This window comes from Lonchura striata, chromosome 1, assembly GCF_050655825.1.
Source record: "Lonchura striata isolate lonStrDom1 chromosome 1, ASM5065582v1, whole genome shotgun sequence".
In the NCBI taxonomy this organism is placed as follows: Eukaryota; Metazoa; Chordata; class Aves; order Passeriformes; family Estrildidae; genus Lonchura; species Lonchura striata.
The window spans coordinates 114,404,848-114,430,424 of NC_140703.1; the positions used below are offsets into that span (position 1 = coordinate 114,404,848).

A 25,577-nucleotide genomic window follows, 5' to 3' on the forward strand; every position below is an offset into this window, starting at 1 on the left:
TGCCTGGACAGACAGCAGCCTGCGGCAGGCTGGCCGGAGTGCCGCACACCGGGCTGGGATGCAGAGGGACAGAGGGACAGAGGGACAGAGGGACAGAGGGACAGCTGCGGTTCCCTGGGCAGGGGAAGAAGAAAAGGCAGGAATGAGGTGTCTGGCGCTTCCCTCACCTTTATTTAACAGCTTATTTGTCACAGCTTATTTGTCACAGCTCAGCAGCGTGCGCGGCGCTCCCCTCCCGCCCCATCGCTCCGGCCGGGGAGCTCCGGACGCCAGCATCGCCCCGGGGCAGCTTCCACCCGGGAACCGCGCCGCTCCTCCGCGCCGGGAGAGAAAAAGGAGCCGTGGAAAACCCACCCACAGCCCGTCCCAGGAAGTGACGGCAGCCCGGTCCCCCCGGCACACCTGAGTCACCTGCGGGCGGGGCGGCAGCGGCTGCGCTGCGCTCCGCGGGGCCGGGCGGGGTCCGCGCACAGCAGCGGCCATGGCGAGGGACGGCGGCTCCCCCTGGGCCATGGGGCTGCTGAAAACCTTCGAGGAGAGCGAGTTCAGCAGCTGGGAGAAGATCGGCTCGGGAGGGTTCGGGCAGGTGTATAAGGTGCGGCACCTCCACTGGAAGACCTGGCTCGCCATCAAGTGTTCGCCCAGCCTCCATGTGGATGAGAAGTAAGGGGGGACAGAGGGAACGGGGGACACCGGGGGGACGAGGGATTCTTGGGGGACAAGGGATTCTTCCCGCAGAGGCGCTCCGAGCCTTCGGTCACGCCGCGGATGCGCAGCCGGGGATCCGCGGGGCGACCGAGCGCTGCCGGTGTGCAGCCCTGCCCTTCTCACAACCAACAACAGCAGCGATATCCCAAATGTCCCTGCCTTGTTCTCTGGGAACCATGAAACATCCCAAATGTCCCGCCTGCTCCTCGGAGCCATGCGGAAAGCATTCCTGCCCTGCCCAGGCTGTGCGTGTGGCGGCTTGCACGGCCCCGCTGCGGCCCCAGCAGGCACCGACCGCGCCGGGATGGGATGGGATGGGATGGGACGGGATGGGATGGGATGGGCAGGAGGAGCAGTGGGAATGTGTCTGGGGTGCAGGGGCTTGGCAAGAGCCAGGCGTTCAGCTCTCGGCTGCAGGAGTTGTGGCTCATGCGGTTGGGGTGCGGGCGCTGGAGCCGCGGGTTTGGTGTCTTTAGGGAGCGGGAGCTGAAAGGAGCCGGGCTGGGAAATGTGCCTGGCTCCAGCGCAGGGATGTGTGGCTTGTCCGTGTGTCTGTCTGCTCGGGATGAGTCCGTGCAGGTGTGTTGTAGTGCAGTAAAGGTGCCCCAGGCGGGACGCCCCTGCCCTCTGGCACTCCTTGCGGTCCTGGCTGAGGACGGTGGGCTGTGCTGTTCTCACGCTGTGTGTCATCGCAGAATCCCAGATGGGTTTGGCTTGGGAAAGACCTTAAAGCTCATCTCCTTCCAGCCCCCTGCCATGACCAGGGACACCTTCCACTATCCCGGGTCGCTCCAAACTGGCCTTGAACTCCTCCGGGGACGGGAGCTATCGAGTGCAGGTCTGCTTTCCTAGGAGAAGAACGTTGTCAGGTGCATCTTTAGAAACATCCCTGTGTTGTCGGGACAGTGGTGCCTTCAGCCTCTGTGCAGAGGGAGGTGAATATGCACAAGTCGTGTTCCTGGAGCTTTCCCAGCTCCCTTTGATCTTTGGGATCTCTACCAGCTCACAAGCTGATTCTGCAGTTCAGTTTTTGAGACGTGGATTGGCTCAGTCACAAAAGGTTTCCTGTTGGTGCCTTTCCTGCAGAAAGAGCAGAAATAAGCTAGCCCACGTCTGAAAACGTTTGTAAACTCATCTTCTGCAGGATTTCTGGGGTAGTTGAGCATCTTTTCCAGTATCTGAATTGCTGACTTTGCAGCAGGCATGGCTTATAGAGTGTAGTAAATGAAATTAAATGTCCTTTGGAGAGGGAGAGTTTACTATATGCATAGGGTAACTGTGCTGTCTGTGAATAAAAGGGAAAAGACCTTTTAGTTGCAGAGTGTATGTCATTGTGCTAATCTGCAAGCCCCCTACTATTAAAACCTCACAGGTGATTTCAGGTTTGATGCTTATTGATCAAAATAGTACCATGGCTGGTTAATTTTAAAGTTAAGATTAAAACATGTCTGAAAAATAAGCTAGAACTTTTCATTTGCAGTGCATCTCTAGAAACTTACTCCAAAAGTTAATTTTCACTTTGAGACAAAGGATACTATCACCTATTTTAATATGTTTATTAATTAATTTTAAAATTAATTTATAGTTTAATATTTAATAATTACTTTTGAGATTTGCTGTCAGATCTTTATATTAAAATATACCACGTGCAGTAGAGAGCTGCCTGTCTCTCCGTGGCTATGAGGTGTGCAAATACTGCAAAACCATACAAACATGCAGCACAGTAAGCAAAAAATGCCTTGAGAATTTGGGAACTGAGGCCATAGGGCTGCTGCACCTTCTGATTGATTTTAATAAATAAACCAGTCCTTGAAGCACTAATTTGTTTTACTGCAGAATCTGTGCTTCAGATGCTTGAGGAGGGCATTGATAAGACATTGGAGTGTCTCTGGCCTTTGAAATAGCTGCCCCAGCTAAATAAACATAAACTGATTTTATTTTTTTTTATTTCTCCCTTGGTTCTTGGGCTGTTCTATCAAACCCCTTTCAGGAGAGGGTTATGCCGAGACTTTTTACCCAAAACTTTTCTAATAAACTGGTGCTATTTAAATGGTGGGGTGGGGGGCACAGACAGAATCAAACACAGCCTCTTTAGCTGGCAGGTTGCAACAAGCCTGTGTAATTAGATTGTTAATCCAGGAGATTAGCCTGACTAGCTGTTTCTTGGAGCCCTGTGAAGAGTTAGAAGAATTGCCAGTGGTATCAGAAACATTAACTGAAAAGCACAGAGGCTTTTTCTGATGTATTTATTTGGTACCACATTAAAACCCTGTTTGTAATGGCTTGGTGGTGGTAATACTCTGTGTAGTCTCTTTCTGCAGACAGTGAGAGATTTGGAGTAATTCCCTCGGCAATTATCACATCATAGAGCCAAGTGGCCTCAAGCAGAAGAAAAACTGAATGTAGAGCCAGAAGTGTTTTTTAAAGCCCAAGCCCTCTCAGACAATCCACCCAAATTCCTTTCCTAACACCTTATTTGCTCCCACTTTCCTGAGATCTCATTTCTCTTATGGGACTCGGGATGCTCTCGGTATGGGGAGGTTCAAGGAAAATCTGAAAAAAGATATTTTTGAGACCCAGAAGAGTGTAGGAGCTTCTCCCCCAGGATTTGCAGTGGAAGTCTCTTCTTATCGGTGTGGTCTGCAGAAAAACAGTGGCAAGCTGGGAGAGGGAGAATCCTTTGTTGGTATCTTCTGCTGAACATAAAGGTGCTGACTGTAAGGTGTAACATTTCCTGGAGAGGGATCTTTACTGGAGGTGTTGGCATTGGGGGTGACTACAGGGCGTGGAAGTGGAAAAAATTTCTTAAGAAAAAAGAAACCAAGCAATGCCCTACCGATATCTCCCTCTGCACATCCTGGATTTGGAAATGGAGCAGGACTTTGAAATTGAGGAGGTTTTAGAGATGCCTCGCTGTTAGTGGATGCTGCATTTATTTAGGTGGTGAAGGTGAATGTCTCCTCTGGGTAGGGAGAACCTAGGAGCACCTTGTGCTCCTTAAGGAGTAGGGGAGAGCCTGGCTGTGCTGTAATCCTCTGGTACCAGAACTGCACAGATCTGTTAGCAGGGCTGACATCTGTCAACCTGAAAAAAAGGGATTTTCTTCCTTTTTCCCCCCCTCCCCCCCACAACACACTCTGTCCTAACCACGCAGTGGTTTTTGTCTTCTCATATTCACATTCTTGTCTGCGAGTCAGCAGTGTGGAAGTTGTTAAATATGTACCCTGCAGAGCAGAGGCCACTGTGTTCTCTTCAAACCTCTGCCGTGATGCAGGTGAGAAGAGTTCCTGAGGACTTTCAGGGGTGGTGTAATTTGGTGGACCCCCATCTGCACCAGCAGCAGTTTGTGAAGATGTAACTTAAATTCCTGCCTGCAGAGCAGGGCTGGATCTCCCCTGGGCTGGGAGAAGCCTGGCTGCTCTGTGTCTGGAGGTGGCTCACACAAATGGCCCCAATTGCAAGTTTTGAGCTTCTCTGGAGCAATTTTTGAGTTTCTTTGGAGCAACTTTTAACTGCTCTGCCTCAGACTCCATTAGGGAAATGTGGTGGTAGTGGTGGGGGAATATAAAACTGCAAGGACTGCCTGGTGAGTCTAAGGTTGTAGTCTTACAGCAGTGTTATCTCTAGGGCACAAAGATTGGATCCATGCAAATGCAGGTACAGCTGTAATTCCTGCTGTTCTTGTGGCAGGGTTTGTGGGACAAGGGCTGGGCCCTGGGGACTGGGGCAGTGGGCAAGAGGGAGGCCCTTGTGTCTCCAGGAGAAGCCAAGGAATGCAGCCCTGTCTGTCTGATGTGGAGTGGAAGCAGACAGCTCTTTGGAGGTCTCCAATTCGTGTGATATTTCTAGCTGCTTTGAAAATGACTGATCTGTACTGGCTTCTCTGACAGAGAGCTCTTTTGGCACTGGACCCAGTGCTGGAACTCTTGATGTGTGGGGCCTGTCTTCTGGTAGTATTGACAGGAGAAAGTGTGTGCAGCCCATCATTTACATGACCTCAGCTGTCCTGTGTGTAAGTTTTCCTTTTTCTTTTCCTTTTCTTTTTCTCTTTTTCTTTTTCTTTTTCTTTTTCTTTTTCTTTTTCTTTTTCTTTTTCTTTACTTTTCTTATTTATTTTCCTTCTTTTCTTTTCTTTTCTTTTCTTTTCTTTTCTTTTCTTTTCTTTTCTTTTCTTTTCTTTTCTTTTCTTTTCTTTTCTTTTCTTTTCTTTTCTTTTCTTTTCTTCTTTTCTTTTTCTTTTATCCTTTTCTTTTTCTTTTATCCTTTTCTTTTTTATTTTCCTTTCCTTTTTGCCATTTTTTTCCTTTTTTCTTTTTTCCTTTACTTTTATTTTTTAATTTCTTTTCCTTTCCCCCTTTTTTTCCTTTTGCCCCTTTTTTTCCTTTCCCCCCTTTTTTTCCTTTCCCCCCTTTTTTTCCTTTCCCCCCTTTTTTTCCTTTCCCCCCTTTTTTTCCTTTCCCCCCTTTTTTTTCCTTTCCCCCCTTTTTTTCCTTTCCCCCCTTTTTTTCCTTTCCCCCCTTTTTTTCCTTTCCCCCCTTTTTTTCCTTTCCCCCTTTTTTCCTTTTCCCCCTTTTTTTCCTTTCCCCCTTTTTTTCCTTTCCCCCTTTTTTTCCTTTTCCCCCTTTTTTTCCTTTCCCCCCTTTTTTTCCTTTCCCCCCTTTTTTTCCTTTCCCCCCTTTTTTTCCTTTCCCCCCTTTTTTTCCTTTCCCCCCTTTTTTTCCTTTCCCCCCTTTTTTTCCTTTCCCCCCTTTTTTTCCTTTTCCCCCTTTTTTTTCCTTTTCCCCCTTTTTTTCCTTTCCCCCCATTTTTTCCTTTCCCCCATTTTTCCCCCTTTGTCCTTTTTTCTTTGTCCATTTTACTTCCGCCCCCCCCCCCTTATTTTTCCCCCTCTTCTTTGTTCTCCTTCTTTTTCCTCTTTTCCCCCTCTTTCCCCCCACTTTCCTCCCCTTCTCACCCCTCTTCTCCCTCTTTTCTTTTCCCTTTTCCTTATGGAGGGAGAGGGGAGAGGAGGCCTGGAGAAAACAATTCCGACTTTTCAACCGCGTGGGTACGAAATAACAAACCACTATAACACAGGCTAAACCTCCAGCTCTCAGCCGAGAAACCCCACCCGGAGCTTTGCTTTTCCTTCACTTTGGGCAGCTGGGGACCCGTCCTGAGCAGGGAAGGACCGAGCGGTGCAATCCCATCCTTGGAGCCGCGGGATGCGCGCCCGCGGCTCCATCCCCGGTGAGCGCTCCCGTGCGGGGCGACGGCGCCCCGGGAACACCTCCGTGCCCAGCGCCGGTGGCATCCTGCGAGGGGAAAGGAAGGGAAAGGAAGGGAAAGGAGAGACCTTTGATCTCGGCCTGCTGGAGGAGATCTTGGTTTAACGAGCTGTTTGTGTTAGGAGCATTAATGCAAGCGCGCTCCTAATGACTGCTTTGGCTCTCTTGGCTTCTTTTGTCTTCTTTCCTTTTCTGTTTTCAAAAGGTGACAGGGACCTTTTGAAAGCTGTTTGAAAGCTGTGCCAGGCCTCTGGCTGATTCGGTTTTGAATGCTCTGGGTATGGGAAAGCGCTAAGGGTGGTAATTGTTCCATGGGGGCTTGATTTAAACGGGCAAATTAGATAGAGGGCACTGGCCTGTTATTCTGTTAATTCACTCAATGAACTGGGTCTGGTCCAAGCAGAAAGGGAGCTTTTTTTTAAAACAAAACACATTATTTTAATGAAACAGAAAATTCAGATTTTTTAGAAAACGCCCCATTCCCAGCAGCCAATCTGTGCTTTTGGCGATGCTCTCTGAGGCTGTTGCTAGCCTGAGCAGCCCATCCCGAGGAGTTTAGTGGTTCTTGTCAGACCTTGGCTGTTGCTGGGCTCCTGCTTTGCCTGGGAGGGCTCAGACGGGTATTTTACATGCCTGACTCCAGCTCAGCCCGGTGAATTATGCTGGCTATGCGTGTGGCTTGGGGGCAAGGAGTTGGTTGTGTTATTCATGGGCGCTCCCTTCCAGCGTGCCAAAGAGCAAACCGGGTACTTGTCTGCAAAGGCAATTATTTCACAAGAAAGTTGCTGTAGGGAGCAGCAGGAGCCAACATGGTTAATAGAAAAGATTTCCCTTATCTTCTTTTCGCTTCTCTCGCTGTGTACGTCCCTCTTTAAACCATTCTTCAGCCTGATCTTGCCTCTGAAATGGGTTTGCTGCTCCTGGCTAGGTCCTGGTGGGAAATGTTGCCTGCAGCAGGTTATTGCAGGCTGCCACAGCACATTCCCAGCCTTGGGGAGTGTCCTGCTGCCGAGTCTGAGGGCCAAATGACAGCTCCCAAAAATCTGAGGGTCCCTCACAAGCTGCACTTCAGCTTCTCCCAGGTCATCCAGGCATTGTGGGGGACACATGAGAAGGTTTGGCTGTGTGCAGGCTGGACTTGGTGTTTTCTCTCTTTAGAAGTACACAATGCTGCTAGCTGGCCTTGGATTTGAAATTTCAAAAGCAAACCAGTTTGATTAAGCTGAGGTTCCGCCATGAGGCTCCCACAGTGGTAGCTGGCATCACTGTCTGGTGGCACAGAGCACAAACTTTGTCCTATTACTTCAGGTACTGTTGTCCATTAGATAGTTTGCACATCTTTGGGTGCATTGCAGGAGCTGTTGTGTAATAAGAGAGGGTCTGCTCAGGAAATATTACCTGTCTGACCTCCCTGTGCCCTCTTTTGTGAATCTATGGCAGCAACAGTGATGTGTCAGTGCCCAAAGCTGCTCTGGGCAGGGTTCATCATCGCTAATAATGCAGTTTTTACAGATTGAAGGGTCTTTAAACCATCAAGTGTGCCCCTCTTTGTGGGCACAGCCAGCCTGGGGACAGAACCCTGGTTTTCTCTTTCCAGCTTGAGGCTCTGTGGGCTGTTGCAGAAGGCTGTGAGTGAGGTGCAGAAAGGCACAGCAATTAAGGGTCTTGACCTGGGAGGCTGCATTCGGACTGAGTAACACTTAACCCTGTGCAGGGTCAGGCTGAAGTGACCTGTAAACAACCCGGGGTGCTCATTACAGCTGCCAGGCCCAGGCCTGTTACATCACTGAAAATGGTCAGCTGGGAGTTTTCAGCACCTGCTGGAGATGAATGAGTGCAGTTTTGGACTTGTAAGATCTGTATTTTGGGGAGGTTTTTGTTGTGTTTCCCTGATTACAGCTGGCAGTTTGATCCCCTCAATGGTGGGTCCAAGGATTCCTCTCCCAAGGTTTGGGTCTGTGAACACTCAGGATGCACCAGCAGGGCTGCTGAGAAGATGCTGTCTGGCTTCTCTTCTGATCAACACAGCCTTGTGACTCACCAAAAGTTCATTACTTCAGCCCAAGGAGTTAGAGCAGTGCTAAAGCTGGGCTCTAAGTGTACCACCCTCCTTCTGAACAGCACAGCACAACCAAAGCAGGGAGATGGGCTTTGCACTGGAGGTGTTCACACTGTGGGAGTGCAGGTCCCACCTGTGGTCCTGCAGCTGGGAGCTGCCTCCTCTCACAGTTGAGACAGAGACAACACAAAGCAACACACTCCATTTTCAAAAGGTTTCAAGCTGTTTTTTATTATAGTATGCATGATTTTTATACATTCTTATGAAGCTCATAAGTTTACACTTTACTCATTGGCCAGGAAAGACAACAAAGTGCTCATTGGAATAGGCAGTTGCAGGTTTCTCTCATTTATCCTTCTTTCTTTCTTGGTTTCTATGTCAACGACATAGAAAATTTTTGGGTAGAAAATTCTTTCAGGGGTAAATATGGATTCTCTGATTAAACTTCTCTCTGGCTCACAGGAGCCACCGTAAAACCTCTCCCACAGCCTACCACTGAAAGCACAAAACCCCAAATTAGTAAATATGGAAATACACCTGGGGTGCAGGCTGGTGAGATGCAGTGTGGGGTCAGTCAGGGGGTGATGGTGGGATGTGGCGTTGGGTTTTGTAAGAAATGTTTTGTGTGTGCTTGGCCTGAGGAGAAGCAGCTGCTCCATCCCTCACCTGCCATTCTGTTCCACGCAGGGAGCGCATGGAGTTACTGGAAGAAGCCAGGAAGATGGAAATGGCAAAGTTTCGCTACATCCTTCCCGTTTATGGCATCTGCAGAGAGCCTGTGGGCCTGGTGATGGAATACATGGAAACTGGGTCTCTGGAAAAGCTCCTGGCCTCCGAGCCCCTGCCCTGGGAATTGCGCTTCCGCATCATCCACGAGACAGCGGTGGGGATGAACTTCCTGCACTGCATGTCCCCACCCCTGCTCCACCTGGACCTCAAGCCTGCAAACATCCTGCTGGATGCCCACTACCACGTCAAGGTATGCCCTCTGTGCCAGGGTACCCAACCTTTGGATGCTCCCCCACGGCTCCTGCCAGATGCAAAAAAAGAAAAAAAAAGAGAAACCAGCAGCATTCCTTTAAAATTAAAGAAATGCCCATTGGCCTAACCCCTCTGATTCCCACATTAAAATCCACCCAAATACAGCCCTTAAATAAATGCACCTGGTTTATTTTAGCACATAAATAGAGGTGTGGTTAGGAAACTTGTGAGAACCCTCCTGAAATTTTAGAAGGATGCAGCGAACTCTGGTTCCAAGACCTAATGGGTCCTGCTACGAATTTCTTTGAGAGCAGGGGGAGAAAAGTGGTGTGAGCCTCTAAATCATCTTTGCCACTTCCACAGCTGCCATGATTGCCTTGTTCTGGGTCTTTGTCTGCACCCCTAAATGCACAGGTCTCATTTTCAGCTGGAGCCTGGGGAAGCCTTCCCAGAGGCAGCTCATTTCCATTTGCTCAGGGCATGTACAGTGAGGAAATATCTCTGTCCTGATTGTTCGTGCATACCAGAGGTCACTGAAAGGAATTTCTTTTGTGGCTGTAACAGCATGAAATTATTTTTGTTATCCATTTCCAGAGTAAACTGACAAACTTGTTAGCCTTCTCTGCTGGAGGTTCTGTGGTCAGCTGGACCGAGGAGGTTGTGCTTGCTTTCTCAACTTTCTTTTCAGGGAGCACAGAGACTGAAATACAGTTTTTTCCCTGATTGTTTTTTGGGTTTTTTTAAGTGTTCAATTATTTTTTTTAGCAGTGCCATGATCCATCTGCTCTCTGTTTTCCCTGGCCCCCTCACTGATCAAGTGCCTTTAGCCTTGCCTGTATCCTTCTAAAAATGAAGTTTTCATTAAATAAAGACAGATTTCCTGATGTGATGATAGGGTTGGAGCCATAGGAGGTGTGTGCCGGTAATGTAATCACACTTGTGATGGTCTCAGTTTTTTACTAGGCCTCTTAGTCATTTATTTCTTAGAAGGATTTTCTTTCTGAGGTAGGAGGCATCTACAGGTGATCACGCTATTATGACCACAACATCAGGATTTGAATTGTTGAAAGCCTGTTCTCACACAACCATGCTGAGAGACCTTTCCTAAGTATTTATTTACTTAAAAGTTCATGCTTGCTTGCATAACTTCTTAAATTCCTGATTCTTGACTCATCCGTGAGCCCAGATAGCAAGGCTGTGTTTTTCTCACTGTTTCAGGAGGTTGAAGTGTCTGATGTTCTGCCTGCTGCACAGCCTATATCAGGGTGGTGATGTAATGCAAGGGGGCAAAGTGCAAAATGTGCAAAAAAAAAAAAGTCTCTGGTGAGGTCATTGCTGACATCCCTGATGTGCTTCTGCACGAAACACATCAGGGTTGTCAGATCCTTTCCATGGAGCCCAGGAAGGAGGGGTCTAATCCAAACCTTGCCAGCAGTCTTTTACATCCACATCTTTTCCATCCAGTCTTTTACATCCAGGCATCTTGGAAAGCCCTCCAAGAAGCAAAGCAGAAACAGGACTCCATATGCAAAATGAGAGATGAACATATTCTGTGAGGCGCCTTCACTTTAAAAATGTGGCCCCTAACCTTCTTTTTGTGTGGCGTGAAATTTACAATTAAATTTCAGACCCTGCAGCTTGATTTAATGTGCATTTTCTTGCTGGAAGGCTAATGGAGCTGCTGATTGAAGTGTTTTGAAATGTCAGCATTAATTTAGTATGTGACCTGTCCCTAATAGAGTCCTAAGGTGAGTGAAGAGATGTTGCAGACTCCAAAAGAAGAGTTTGGAGGTAGGGAGGACTTTTACAAACTGTTTGCCCTTGAGCCAGGAAACAGTCAGTCTTCCAGTGGAGAGCACTGGAAAAGCTGCTGTGCCATCCTGCAGTTAAATGCAAACACACCCTGCTCCTTTTACAAGCCCTGTGCTCACTGTAAATCCCTGAGTGAGCCTGGTGACTCAGGCAGTGCTGCTGTACAGAACTTATCATCAAGTGGGTGCCTCCATATCATAAAGCCTGGGCCATTACATAAGCGTGTGCTGAACTGGGAGGATAATTAGGAGGATGGCATTAGGCTGGGCAGGGATATAGATAGACAGATATTAATTTTGCCAGAGGCACGTTGGGGGATTCCCTGGTGATTTGAAATATTTGTGTGTAACGTGTACAGCGCAAGGTAAACTTTGCTGTTTTTTGGAGGGTGGATGCATCCATCCTCCCCTGTGTGAGTTGGTGCTGGGAGCTGCCCTCCCTGCCATGTCCTGCTCCCTCTTGTTTGCCTTAAACACTGTGTTTTCCTTGGCAGGATTATTCCATACCCAGGCAGACTTTGTCATCCTTCATGTCAACCTTTACCAACAAGATCCTCCCTTGCCTCTTTCTCCAGTGTTCCTCATACTCAAATCTTTCAATATTTACACACTGTCTGACATCTGTTTCTTTGCTCAGCTGGGCCACATCTTTTGAGCTCAATTCTTCAGCTCTCCTGCCTTGCACACACATTCTGGATGTGTCCCCTGAGCTGCTGTGGTGTGGCAATCGCTGGCACGGGGGAAGCAATGCCACATTCCAGCTCTGCCCTCGTGGGCTGGGAGTTTGCTCCTTCCCTGCTGCAATGTGATTCCTCTGCAGGGCCCTTGGTAGGAGAATAAACACCCCCACCACGTGCAGAAATCTCATGCCAAACTTGTTGCCAAGCTGCCATGCCCTCATGATCTCAGTTGCTGCTTCACAGGTTTCCTGCTTCCCAAAATCTCACGGTCAGGAGTGCTGCTTTTTGTTCAGGTGTTTAAAATTAGGCTGACCTGCAGCTTAATACTTTCGGCAGAAACATTATTTTTAAGCTCTTGTTTCTCTCACTATCCAGCCTGTGTTTTTTGCAGCTCCTCATCTTGTCATATATGTATTTGTACACATACACAGACATACATGTACATATGTGTGGGTTCATGTACACACAGAAACAAGCCTGACCAGTTGTTTTTCATCTCCTAGATTTTGGTTTTAAGGCACTTGAAGCACAACAAGCTGCTCTCAGCTGTGCACTGCTTTAAGCTCTCTGTAGTTGCTTTTCTCCCCTCCCCAGTTCTCCAGTTTAAACCAATGTGAAATCTGCTGCTGTGTTGTACCGTGCTGACGGTCTTGCCTCTGTGGTCTTCACTTTTATTTTTTGCAGCTTCAGCTGCAAAATCTCTGAGAATGGAGTTAGAAGCAACCTAGTGAGATGGCAAATTTCATGATCAGAAAGCTTCTTCATGCAGGCTGTTAACTGCAGGTACAAGCAATACCCAGAGGCCAGGCTGGTAAACAGCAGTTGTCTCTTTTTATTAGACTGCCTGGTGTAGGTAGCACAGCCACTTTTTTATCAGCTGCAATTGCTCTCCTGTTATTACTGATGAGAGAGCCTTTGTTTTATGTGTCCCTTCTGCTTGTTTCCTACCCTTCCTGACCAAGGTTTCCATGCAGGGCTGTTGTTGCTTGGCTCTTTAATCCCAACTAACAAAGCTGTTAGAGTAATGCAGCTTCATGACGGATTTAAATGGGTGTTTGGCTTTGGTTTGGGCTGCTTCTGAAAACAAATGTCCCACCTGAAACTAGTTTGGAGGAGTTAAAAGTTTCAGGGCAGGTTGGAAAAGGATAGAAATACAGTCTGTTTCAGAAAAGCTTATTTTAGAAGCTAACTGAAGTGCATTCATTTAAAAAAAAACAAAAAAAACCAACAAATCTTTCCATAAAGACATAGGTGTGAAGTGTGCATTGTGTTGGTATTAATTTTTAGTCATAATTTTTAGTGGTCCAAATCTGTGACCTCTGCAAATTTCTTTAAAATTTCAGGCATTTCTTAAGAACCAGAATGTAAAAGCCTTTTTCCCCTACCCCCAGAAAAAACAAACAAAGGAAACATCCCCTGCCACCAGACACCCTAATAACCCCACAGACAAATACGGGGGCATTCTCAATATCCAAGTGCAGAGACTTTGTACAGAGACAAATACTAGATGTTGCAGCAGAGATTAAAAATTAATCCAGTGAATTTGTTTTAGAAAACCTTTTGATGAACTCTGTCCCTGAGTCCATTGCAGTGGGTTCTTGAGTTTTGCTTGCAGAAAAATGACATTAAAGCATCAGGAGCTAAGTGCACAGTTCAGGACATCACGAGGTGAGAGCAGAATTCAGGGCAGCCTGTCAGGAGTCATCAGTAAAAAGAGTCACTTTTCAAGCACTCATTTTGTTCCTGGGAACTAGATCCCTGCAGTGCTTGGGAATAGCTGGCTGTAGTAGCTGTTGTAGTTATGTGAGCATATCGTCTAGTTAAAAAAAAAAAATAAAAAATTGTGAAATACAAAAATAATTTCTTAAAGCATCTAAAACTTTTCAAGTGAGTGTTTCTGTATGAACTAGAGTGGAAAGATCCACAAATGTCAGAAGCAGAGAATGTCTTGCGTGCATGAGGTTAAAACCAAACTGAACTATAAATAAATAAATAAATAAATAAATAGAAATCTTCAGATCTTGGAATCCTTCAGGAAAGCCAGCGTTGCTGGAAGTGGGCAGGAAAACATGTGCAGCTCCCATCCCTGCTTGGAGCTCACGTGTTGGTGCTCATGCAGCTTGAAGGAGCAGAGCTGCCTGAACATGAAGCACAGAATGTGAACCAGCCCCTGCCTGCGTGGGCTCTGCCACGGCTCCTTTCCCTCCTCCCCACCGCTGGTTTTGCATGGAGCAGCCTCTGTGTCTCCCTGCTGCTGCCACTGTGCTTTTGAAGGGACCCACCTGAAATCACTGCCATTGATGTCTCAGGTTTTAGCTTGTCTATTTTTCACGTTCTGTGCTGCTTTAGTGTGTGGGTCTGAGCTTCTCATGATAGGATGCTGAGCTCTGTGCACAGAGCAGGGAGACAAAACAATTCCTGCTCCAGCTGGGCACCAAGGACAAATGATCCAAACCTCAGCCCAGGAGCACAAACAGCGTGGGCTGGAGAGAGAAAAACAAACAGGATGGGACTGCCTGGGCTGGAGCTGGAATGGGACAATGAACTCCAAGGTGCCAATGGAGCAGAACTGATCCCAGGGAGAGCCCCGGGAGCGCTCGTGCATTTTGGGACCATTTTGGGTCATTTGGGTGCAGCCCTGGCTGGGCTCTGGTGCTGCCCAAGGTGGATCCATGGAGGAGATCCTTGAATAAATCCCTGCTTTATTCTGTAGCTCTGCCCAGCCTCTGCTCTAGGGCAGCCTTCTTAAGGCATCAGTGTGAGGAGTGAAATTGTGGATTCTCTCAAATTTAGGGAAGGGCAGAGCCTGGGGTGAGCTGCAGGGACCAGCAAGGATGTGGAGGAAGGAGTGGGGAAGGGTACTCCACTTTCACTGCCTTCCCCAGCAAGGGTGTTGCAGAATGAGGTGCCTGGCAAGCAATTTAAAGGCAAACCAGGCAAGTTAAATGGCTGTATCTTCCACCCACTGCACAGTTCCCACTGGTGTTTAAAGAGCCTGCATACCTAAATACACCATGCAGCGTGGAAAAGTCGCCCTAGAGGAACTAATAAAAGCCACAAAAAGCTGTCTGCAGAATGTAGCTCTTTTGTTGCAGCCTGCCAGATAACAATTCCTCAGTTTCCAGTGCTTTCTCCTGCAGAATTTGGTATGATCGAAGCCCTGCTGTACAGGTGATGTTTTTATTAATTAACACCCAGTCCATCACACAAGGTAGGGACAGTTCTACAAGGTGAAGATTTTGCTGGCCAGGGAGGGTGGATGCTATGTAGCTTAGCTGTTTCTTAGTTTGTAGGGTGACTTTTTTTGTCTGGAGTGCTCAGCTCTGCCTTAGCCCCCAGCCTTAGATTCACACACCATAGCTGGTGGCTCCAAACACAGGAGTGTCACCCTGCTGTCTGCATTTCATCTTTATTCCTTAACTCACGCAGTAGGAAACACACCATTGTTTAGACAAAGAGGGAGGTGTGTGGCTTTAATTATGCCTGGATTTCTTGAGGTGTACACAAGCCTCTGCCTCACGCTAATCAAAGGAGAGCAGCGCTTCACCACGTCGGATCCGTTCAGACTTGCAGGGTTCAGTTCATTTCTGAACCTGACACCACAGCCTGGTGTGATGCTGGGGTTGGGCTTTTGTTCTCCTGTGGAGCACCAGGTGCCCCAGACTCATGCAGCATTTCCTGAAGTGGTCAGTGTTACTTTTCCCAGGGTGATCTGGCATGTGGACAAGGTTTCTTGCTGCTTTCCTGGGCTCCAGTGCTTGGCTTGCCAGCAATCCCTCTCTTGAAGAGTGTACCTCTACAAGCCTCTACAAGGATGGGAAACTATTCCTCCAGATGACTTTCCTTTTTCCTTTTTTTTTTTTTTTTTTTTTTCTTTTCCCCGTGTGTGGGTTTTTCTGTTCTGAAGTCATTCCCACATTACAGATTAAAGGAGGGACAAACATACCTGAGTTTTAGGGTGCAGGACTTCCCCAGCTCCTCAGAATGCCTCTGCTGAGCTGTTTGTCCATGGGACAAGTTCTTGCTGAAGCTGTGTGGGTTGCTTTGTTTGTTTTATGGCAAAGGGAGATTCCTTGCATGGCTGTGTAATGTGCCTGTTCTTCAGGAGGCTGAAGCTGGCAGCAGTTTTCTCCCTTTCCAGTAATGGACACATGCTACAACTAGTTCTGTGGTATCTTTAGAGAGAAACTTCTCAAAGTGTACAGTCGGAGCCTATTTCAAAAAATAAAAAAAAAAGAAAAGTTTTTTTTTTAATTATGCTTGTTGTTTTGAGGGAAAACTTTCTCAAAGGAGAAGCTGTGAAGATCAAAAGGGGAATGAGTCATTGAAAAACCTGAGTATTTATTAGATAAAAGGAATGTGTAAGTTAGGGGGAGGGGGAATCTTATCTGACATGTAGACAAAAATCAGTGGGCTCAGTGGTCCAAAAAGACTTGACTTTTCTTAAATTACCACTTGGCATAGTAGACATTTTTGTCCAGTGGGAAATAAATAAGACAAAGGAAATTCCTGGCCTATCTGTTTGCTCGATGATTGGTATGCCTTTGAGAGCAAATGAATGCATATTTGCTTGACACTTGAAATTAAAGTGGAGGTGTGTCCTTTTTATAAACTTGCTGTCACTTGTTGTGCTCATTTCAGCTGTGCTCCCTGCGTCACTGTACCGACTTGCTGTATCTCCTGGCTGCCAAAAACAGTTCCCAGTGTGGGGTTTTGGTGTGTCTGTGTGTTTCCATTTGGGTTTTTAGCACTTGGTGGCTCTGCTGTTGGGCTTGGTCCTCATTGGCATGGTCAGTGTAACAGAACACCTGGAAGAGTGATTCTGCAGAGTTCACTGGGGAGCCAGGACGTTTAAACACCTCATGCAGTGTGAGGTTATGTAGGGAAAGGGGGTGGCAGGGCCAATAATTACATTAAAGCAGTTTGCAGTAGCTAAATTCGACTGGTTTAAATTACAATAAATTGTCTTGACTGTTTGTTGTGTTTGCTATGTAATGGGCTGGCATGCTGCTGCTTGCAAAAACTGCTTGCCTTTATTTTCTCTTCTTCTTTTCCTTCTTTTAGCTTAACCATAAAGAAAAACCTACCATAGCATTATGCTTCCAGAGATGTTTTTTTGGCTTAATATTTCTGAACAGCCCTTCACTGTATTTACTGGGTGATCCTGTTGCATCTGTTGTTCTTTGCAGAAAATATTTTGTGAACACCTTGAAAGTCTGATGGTACCATGAACTTTTCTCACCTTCTTCCTCCTCTTTTTTTTTTTTTCTTTTTTTTTTCTTTTTTTTTTCAGATTTCTGACTTTGGGCTTGCAAAGTGCAATGGCTTGTCCCATTCCCATGACATCAGCATGGATGGCTTGTGTGGCACGATTGCCTATCTTCCTCCAGAGCGCATCAAGGAGAAAAACAGGTGCTTTGACACCAAACATGATGTGTACAGGTCAGTGAACTATGAAAACACCTAAATGCTATTTTAGTAACTCTGTAAAATGAGCCCTTTTTACTTTTTTTTTTTAAGCATGAGACCCCTAAATCCAGTTTGAGCCTCATCTTGAAATGTGTCAAATTTGCTTTGGGTTTTGCAAAGTCTTTGTAGGGTAGAGGCCTTTTAAAAACTGCAGGTGATCCTGGGTCTTGAAATGATTTGTTAGCAGCTGGCAGTGGGAGGCACTCTGCCCACCTTTAATTTCCCTTCTAAAGGTACATCCTGGCCTACTTTTGGAGTGTGTGATAAAATTCTGAGTTATCTTCAGTGGATTTCATCACTAGGTCTTTGGCTCTTCTTTCATGGCAAGATTATTAGGAAAAGGAACACAGCTTTAGATTAAAAATATATCTCATATTCTACATTAAATTGATTTATTTAAAGTCATCTTGCAGGGCAGAAGCATTAAATTAAATCCACTGTAATGCTTTCTCTGATTTTGTCAGGGTGGATGTGGAGTGGTTGGTAAATGCTACCAAGGACTTGGCAGCCTCCAGCAAGTTCCTGTGTTTGCTGCCTCAGGTTCCTCCCTGCCAAAGCTACCATATGAAATCACAGTTCTTAGCTGCATTCTTCTGTGTTTCTGTGTGTGTGTGTTCATCAGCTGAATTAGGTGCAAAAGTGGAGGGATAAAGAAAATAAACTACACTTCTGTGTGGTTTTTTTTTTGGTTAAAAATTTTTCTAGAATTTTTTTTTTTTTTACCTTTTAAAATTTTTTTTGGTAGCTTTTCCATCGTGGTCTGGGGAGTTCTTACACAGAAGAAGCCTTTTGCAGGTAAGTTGTGTGTTATCTTGGATTTTTTTTCCCCTTTTTCCCATTGATAAGCATGCTTCTTGCCCCACCAGCCCCAGATTTTTTTGCACAACCTCCAAATTCTGACAGTCTTGTGTGGTAGAGACTTTTAAGCTCTCAAATTCTGATCACAAGCTTAAGTCCTCCTTTGTGCTACATCATGGAAACAGAACCTATATTGCTGCAGGATTTTTGTCTGCATATTTTTGCTTCTGCTGGAGTTTGCTTCACAGCTTCAGATCAGCGTGTGGCAAAGCCAACTTGGCAGGCAGCTCTGCTGTTGTTGAGAAGGAACTCCTCTTTAGAGAGGTTCTGTAGTTTATTTGTAGATTGTGGGTACAGATTTGTTCCTTTAAAAAAAAAAAAAAAAGAAGAAAAGCTGTCTGTGAGAATAAGCTCTGTTCCTCCCCGCAGTAAATGCACCTCAGCAGGCAGCTGTTTGTTCTTTATGACTTTCCTGTCTCTGTGACTGGCCTATGTATAGCAAACATGCCCCAACAAGTTCCAGTCTGCTATTAGTTTTTCTCCCAGTGAGCGATTCCGTTTAGCCCAGGGATTGATTTGCAGTCAGGAGCTGCATTAGTGCACCTCTTGATTTGTGTTCTTCCTTCACCTTTACGAATAGTTCAGGTACCTGGTCTAAATAAAACCTGAGGTTCTGTTTTCTTACAGCAGCTATGGAAATCCAAATCCAAAGAGAGGTAGTAAAGAACTGTTTGAGGTTTTTTCTTTCCTTTTGTTCTTTAATGGGTGGGAAAAGAACACAGTCACTTGCTGAAAATTGGTTTTGAATGATACACAAGTAGCAGGTGTTACTGCATTAAAAAATACCTTATTGGAGAAGACAACCAACAATTTTTTCCCCTATTGATAAGAAATCTAGGAAAAAAGTGTGAAAACAAATTTTCAGCCTAATTCACTCTTAATGCTCTTGGGAAAAAGAGAAGTGATTCCTTTGGCTGGGACACCTAAATTTGTGTGCTTTTGCTTTGCAGAGGAAAACAACATTTTACATATTATGGTAAAAGTAGTTAAAGGCCACCGCCCAGAGCTACCTGCTGTTTCCAAATCCAGACCTCATTCATGTAATAACTTGATCAAACTGATGCAAAAATGTTGGCAAGATGATCCTGGTGAACGGCCAACATTTCAAGGTAAGATTTCCTCTTAACTTGGCTGCCCATTTATTCTTCTATGAGTCACGTTATTGCTCAGGACTCTGCTAATCCTTGGGGTAAATGCCGAGAAGCTCTGTGACAGAGTAAATAGAGCACATTGTGTGTGGTGGAGACAATGATACAGGCCACTTACTCATCTGTGGAGGAAGGGATTATCTGAGGACATGTCTGACCATGATGGTGTTATGTAAACACAAGCCTTGTACTGAGCCAGTGGGTCCATTTACCCAGAAATTATGTTTATTTCTGATAGTGAGTGTCAGGACATAAGCCAAGCTGGAGCTGGTGTGGTTTGCAGTGTACCAAAGCATTGAAAGAACTGCTTCTTGAAATTTGTGCTGTTGTATGCTGAGAAACTGAATTGTTTTCTTGTAATTAAACAGTTTGTACATCCCTTCTCTGCCAGTAAAAGGTTTGAACTTGTCCAAAGCACCTGTTCTGAATTTAAGTGTGCAGAGGGATGTAGCTTCATTAGCATTAATGGGAGATTTGCCTCTTCCCTCTCTTCCTGCTCAAACAAGGAATGAAGACTGAAGGGATTGAGGGATTCCATCTTTTAAAAAAAACATATTTGAATCTGTCAGCAGTACAGTGGCTCCCAGTTCACAGTCCTGAAGCGTAGCCCCTGTGTAACAGCAGTTTGGTGTGACTGAAAATGAATTGTTTGGGCAGCCCTGTGTACCCTTGGCTTGGCTGCACACTTGTCCCACTGAGGAGGTGCTGGATGGAATGGTCAGCACTGGAGTCCTTCTCCCTCAGTATCTCAAGAGATTTTAAGTTCAATTGATAGAGAAAGACAGCAGGGTATCTCAGAAACTCTTCTACTGAAAAAACCAAGCACTAAAACCCTCTCTTGTTTCCTTTAAAGAAATCACTTCAGAAACAGAGGCCCTTTGTGAAAAACCAGAAGATGAAACAAAAGAGATGTTAACTCAGGACCTGGACACCAAGAATGCCACAGAGCAGCAGCCCGAGGTATTTTCTCTTTTACTGCTTGTTCAAACTTGCAGGGTTTTGGAAGGAACTGGCTCCTTTACAACCTGGAAGGTTCCAAGCAACCTTCTCTTTGCTGCTTTTGAGCACCACGCTGCCTGATAGAAGTGGGTCTTGGTGAAGGACAAGCAGGGGCATGGACCAGCTCAGGAAAGCCTCAGGGCAGAACCAAATGCAAGTGCATTTTATTCTGTGGAGGGAGAGCAGGACAGTTAAGAAATAAAGGCTGGAACTGTGTGGGTGTGACTGATCTTAAAAACCATCATAGACAGAAGAGCCACATGGCTTTAGTGGCTCTGAGTACTGATGGAAGCTGCCCTCCTGCTTCTGAAAAAATTCAGTTACCTAATTCATAGGTTTCATTTAATACAAATAGTGTTTAAAGGCTACCTGCAAACTAAAAAAAATTATTTCTTCTGTAGGGCTTTGCGCTCAGTTTTGTTTGCTGACCTTTCTATAATGCTTGTATGCTTCTCTTGAAGGGGATTTGTGCACTATCCCAGAAGAAACAGGAGCCTGCTCTACCATCAGTTAAGGATTACAGTCTCTCAGAGTTGTTGTCCCAGTTGGATTCCGGGATTTCCCAGACTATGGAAGGCCCTGAGGATCTCAGCCGCAGCTCTTCTGAGTCCAAACTTGCCTCCAGTGACAAGCGGCTTTCAGGAGTTTCATCTGTAGATTCAGCTTTTTCATCCAGAGGATCCCTTTCCCTTTCCTTTGAACGGGAGAGTTCAGGTACTGGTCAAGTTTTCCTTTGTAGTTGTTTGGATTGGGGCATGGGAGTCAATGGCTTGGAGAGTAGAATAACATTCTGGAAATTACTGTTAGCCTTGCTTTCTCTTGCTGTCAGCACTACAAATTTGTTTACTGGAGCTAGTTATTTAAAAGGAAAAAAAAAAAACAAACAAAAAAAATGTGGTTCTCGAACATGATCTAATGAGAAATAATAAATCTCATTTACTTTTGTAAAGGAGTAGACTCCTATTAAAGCAATTACAGAATCAGGCATGTAGAGGTTGGTTGGAAGGGAGGTCACTACTAGTCCAGCATCCCACTTGATGTGGGATTAAAGCCGCTGACCAGTCAGGTCAGCTGAGCTTGTGGCTTTTACATTAAGCCTAAACCTCAGCACCTTAGTTTTTGAGAGGACTCCAGCCACCTTCTCAGCAGCCCCTGGGGCCATTGAGATAAAGACCCCCTCACTTTTCATTCCAGAGCTGCAAACCTCAGACAACTATTTTCTAGTTAGGTAAACAATGGTTAGTGCAGGGATATCAACCACAACATCCTTTGGTCTTCATACCACAACAAAGAGAGGGGGCTCAAATCTGACCTGGAAATGTTCTGGGACTCCTGTGGAGCAAGAGGGATGCTTGCTCTGCAGGCAGGTCAGTGTTGAAACCATGGGCAGGTGAGGTTTGATGGGTATCAGAATTGTGATGCTGTCTTTTTCTATAGAATCTTAGAACAGTTTGGGTTGGAATGGACCTTTAATGAGTAGGGACATCTCTAACTAGATCAAACTGAATGTGTTCAGGGAGGTGGCATCCACCACCGTTCTGGGCAACCTGTTCCAGTGTTTCACCACCCTCATGGTAAAAATTTTCTTCCCTGTATCCATTTAGATATTGGTACTACAGACATACAGAAGAGGAAGCTAACGGAGGCAATTTTATCTGGAGATACCAGCAAGCTGATGAAGATCCTCCAGCCTCAAGATGTTGATATTGTTTTAGATGGGAACTCCAGTCTTCTGCACTTGGCTGTTGAAGCAGGTCAAGAAGAATGCGTCAAATGGCTCCTGCTGTACAACGCTAACCCTAACCTCACCAACAAGAAAGGGTCCACCCCTCTTCACATAGCCATCGAGAAGAAATTTAAAAGCATCGTGGAACTGATTATGGCCAGGAAAATCAACATCAACGCCAAAGATGAGGACCAGTGGACCGCTCTTCACTTTGCTGCCCAAAACGGGGATGATTTCAGCACCAAAATGCTGCTGGATAAGAACGCGTCCTTAAACGAGGTGGATTTTGAGGGCAGGGCCCCCATCCACATAGCCTGCCAGTACGGCCAGGAGAACATTGTGCGCATCCTGCTGAGAAGAGGCGTCAACGTGAACATCAAGGGGAAGGATGACTGGGTGCCCCTTCACTACGCCGCCTGGCAGGGCCACCTCCCCATCGTGAAGCTGCTGGCCAAGCAGCGCGGCGCCGACGTCAACGTGCAGACCGCGGACGGAAGGACCTCGCTCCACCTGGCCGCCCAGCGCGGTCACTACCGCGTCGCCCGCCTCCTCATCGACCTGGAGTCGGACGTCAACGTCCGCAACGGGCTGCTGCAGACTGCCCTGCACATCGCCGCCGAAACCGGCCACACCAGCACCTCCAGGCTGCTCCTCAAGCACGGGGCAGACATCGAGGCCGCCACGGCAGAAGGATACACGGCTCTGCACTTGGCATCCCGCAGCGGCCACTTGGCCACGACGAAGCTGCTGATGGATGAAAGGGCCAGCGTTCTAGCCAGGGGCCCTTTAAATAGGACAGCGCTGCACCTTGCCGCGGAAAACGGGCACTCTGAAGTAGTGGAAGAACTTGTCAGTGCAGAAAATATCGATATTTCTGACAGCGAGGGGTTCACGGCTCTTCACCTGGCTGCGCGAGGGGGGCACGCGAAAGCAGTGGAGGTTCTCCTGAAGCATGGGGCCCACACTGACATGCCCAGACCCAAGTGTCAGACCCTGCTCCCACCCGCCCAGCAGAGCAGGAATAACTCACTTATGGTGTTAAGTGACACTTAAGCAAAAGGTGCAGAGTGGTGCTTTTTTACGTGGTGTGAGGAGACTGCTGGAGCCCAGGGCCTTCTCCAGCTGTGCAGGGATGCGCTCACCAGCGGTGGCAGCTGATGGGCTGAGGTGTTTGAGTGTGCCTGAGGCCAGGTGCAAGGCCAAGAGCTGGAGTCTGCCGTGGTCTGTGTCACTCATTCCGTGCCTGCACACCCTGCCTGGATCAGGACATTTCCCTCCCCAAGGATGTTCTGAGAGAATGATGCAACTTGTGTGTTCTCCCTGCTTCCCTGCTTTTTTTTTTTTTTTTTTTCTCATGTGCCAAACTAATTTAAGAACTAACATTATGTTTTTTTTTTATTTTCATCAAAACATCAACAAAATAAAAGATGGCATAAATTCATGGCTCATTGCAGATATTGATATTGATATTTTGGGCTGAAAGCCTCCAGTTTAGAATAAGCACAACAGCAGTCTGCTTGAAATTAATGCAGGAGTTGAGGAAAGGGCTGTTTAAGGTACAGTTAATCATGTTTCTGCTACAGTTTTTAATGGAGACGTTGATTACAGATTTCCATGTACTCAAAGTTTATGAGAAAGACTTAATAGCAAGACAGGATTCCAAAAAAGAATACGCAGAAGTAAAAGCTTAACACTGTCTTCATGTACAGTATTCCCCTGTATGTATCCTGAGATCAGTAAACTGGACTCGGTGGTTTGTCTTAGTGGTTTGTCTTAAATGAGCAAGTCAAGAGCTGAAATTTGTACTGGACTGGAAGTGGATGGATTCTAACACCATTGTACCAATTTGCAAAACACTGTTTGGAGGGACTGATGACTGGAACTGATATACTGTGTATATAGGATTTCTACCTGTTGTATGCTTTTTTCTACTGAAGAAAATAGATTGCTTAGAGTGGGTATGTTTTAATACACCTTTTATTTTCACTCTTTTCAAAGTACAAATGTGGTCTGTTAGTAATAAAAAATTGTGTTCCACAACTTGTCTGTATTTTGGAGTCGATAAAGCAACTGAAAACCCATTGACCAACAACAGAAGAACACAACTATCATGTGTTTAGTGATAATAGAATGGGTTAGAAGGGACCTCAAACACCCCTGATCTGAGCAGGGACAGCTTCCACTAGATCAGGCTGCTCAGAGCTCCATCCAGCCTTGTCTTGAATGATGCTGAAGCCCAAACTGTTGACATGTAAGGCTGCCCTCAGTTTTACATTCCCTACAGCTTTACAGAACGTCAGGAGCTTGAAGGAATGGTAGGTGTTTGTTATTTACAGAACAAAGTTGTAGAATAAAGCCTCACATAACCTAATCTTTATGCATGTAACACACTGATATACAACTGGGATGATTTCTTCTTACGCTGTAGCTGTTAGTGGAGAATGAAATGGAATTTAAAAGTAGATGGTGAAGCCACGCTCACGCCACTACATGGAGGTTACAAAGCAATGCCACTCTTAGCAGATCATGGCAGTCCCAGCAAGCTCCTAAAGGTCCTGACAGTGAAACTTCTCACTCAGCAAACAACTGTCATTTTTCTGCTTCCTTCCACTTCTCTGGAGACCAGTAAGGTGGCCATGTTTCATTAAGCTGTGCTTAATCACTGTCTCAATATAGCAAATTCAACCACAGGCCACTTGGTCTCTCAAGCTTAAATGCTTGGCTTAGCCTAGCACACACCATTCCCGTCTATTTCAGTCTCCTGAACAGTGAGATTAAAGATACCTCAATTCCAGTACTTGCCTGAAGTGCAAAAGGGCTGTAAGACCAGGTAACAGCAGTCTTGCACCTCCTCATAAAGGTAGTTCACACTACAAGGTAAGGGGAAAGTACACATAAAATGCTTTTAAAACAGCTCAAACACTGCTTTGCCAGTAGATTCCTTCAGTGCCTAATAATAATAGTACATTAGCTTCTAATTAAACATGAGGCCACACTCATGAGTCCTTATTTCCATGCTGTCTTTCACAATAACAGGCACCAGCTATGCATTACAGAGAAGGCAACACAGCTGGCACTGGACAAAAAAACAACAAAGGATTGCAAAGACATGCTGCCAGTGTTGGAGTGGGTATTTTTCCCTGTGAACCAGCCTTCCTGGGGGCAGGACGGGTGAGTGGGGGTGCTAAATTGGCACTAATGCAGCAATTAGGAATTACTGTTTTGTAAAGGTCTCCTACGGGTGACTTTTCTAGTTGTATGTGCACTCCTCTGACTTAGCTGAAGTCTCTGGCTGTTGACCTAAAGCTTACAGGCATTTCTTTGTCTCTTTCCAATCTCAGGTGTGTTCTTTAAAAAAAAACCCTGTAGGCTTGGGAGGTGGGCTTGAGGTGGTTTGTGACAGGAAGGGCTCCATGGAGCTGAGCCTGCTCCAGGTCCCCAGCTGCCCCCTCGCAGGTGAAAGGGCTGAAAGATGAACATCAACTCATCCTGCTCACCTCTAAGACCAAGCAGAGGTTGCTAGCAGGATTGCTGCAGACACTGTGCTCATCCGCTTCCTTTGGGCTTCTGACCATGGCCTCAGGTGGCTATTCCAGCCCAGGGAGAAACATAAGAAAAAAACGCTACAGTGAAATGATGTTCGTGACCATAACCTTCACCTCTTCATCTCTAGATGTGGTTTTTCTGCCTGCACAGCTCCGCTGGCACAGTCCGGGCTCCTGGTGCCGTCTCCCCGGGCAGGAGCCCCAGCAGAGGGGAAGGTGCCTCCCACCATCCCCATCCCTGACTCCTCCATCCCAGCCTCCGCCCCCGGGGGACACAGCCCCTGCTGCACCGCCTGTCTTTGCAGCAGGCAGCTTTATTTACCTGC

General features: G+C 46.3%; 1 protein-coding gene across 1 annotated transcript; it reads left to right on the plus strand.

Moving 5' to 3' along the window:
• The first annotated feature begins 384 nt into the window (after window positions 1-384).
• RIPK4 (receptor interacting serine/threonine kinase 4) lies at window positions 385-23,746 on the plus strand. Its single transcript, XM_031506427.3, has 8 exons — window positions 385-663; window positions 8,722-9,013; window positions 16,800-16,948; window positions 17,721-17,770; window positions 18,784-18,942; window positions 19,835-19,941; window positions 20,442-20,694; window positions 21,585-23,746. The coding sequence occupies exons 1-8, from the start codon at window positions 482-484 to the stop codon at window positions 22,757-22,759; spliced, it is 2,367 nt and encodes a 788-aa protein (XP_031362287.3). The 5' UTR covers window positions 385-481; the 3' UTR covers window positions 22,760-23,746.
• The last annotated feature ends 1,831 nt before the right edge of the window (window positions 23,747-25,577 follow it).

Excerpts from the sequence above, each read along its gene's own strand:
- RIPK4 (XM_031506427.3), top strand. The coding sequence starts at position 482 with ATGGCGAGGGACGGCGGCTCCCCCTGGGCCATGGGGCTGCTGAAAACC. Across the intron at positions 16,949-17,720 it reads ACCAAACATGATGTGTACAG|CTTTTCCATCGTGGTCTGGG; the intron begins GTCAGTGAACTA and ends TTTTTTTGGTAG. Across the intron at positions 17,771-18,783 it reads ACAGAAGAAGCCTTTTGCAG|AGGAAAACAACATTTTACAT; the intron begins GTAAGTTGTGTG and ends TTTGCTTTGCAG.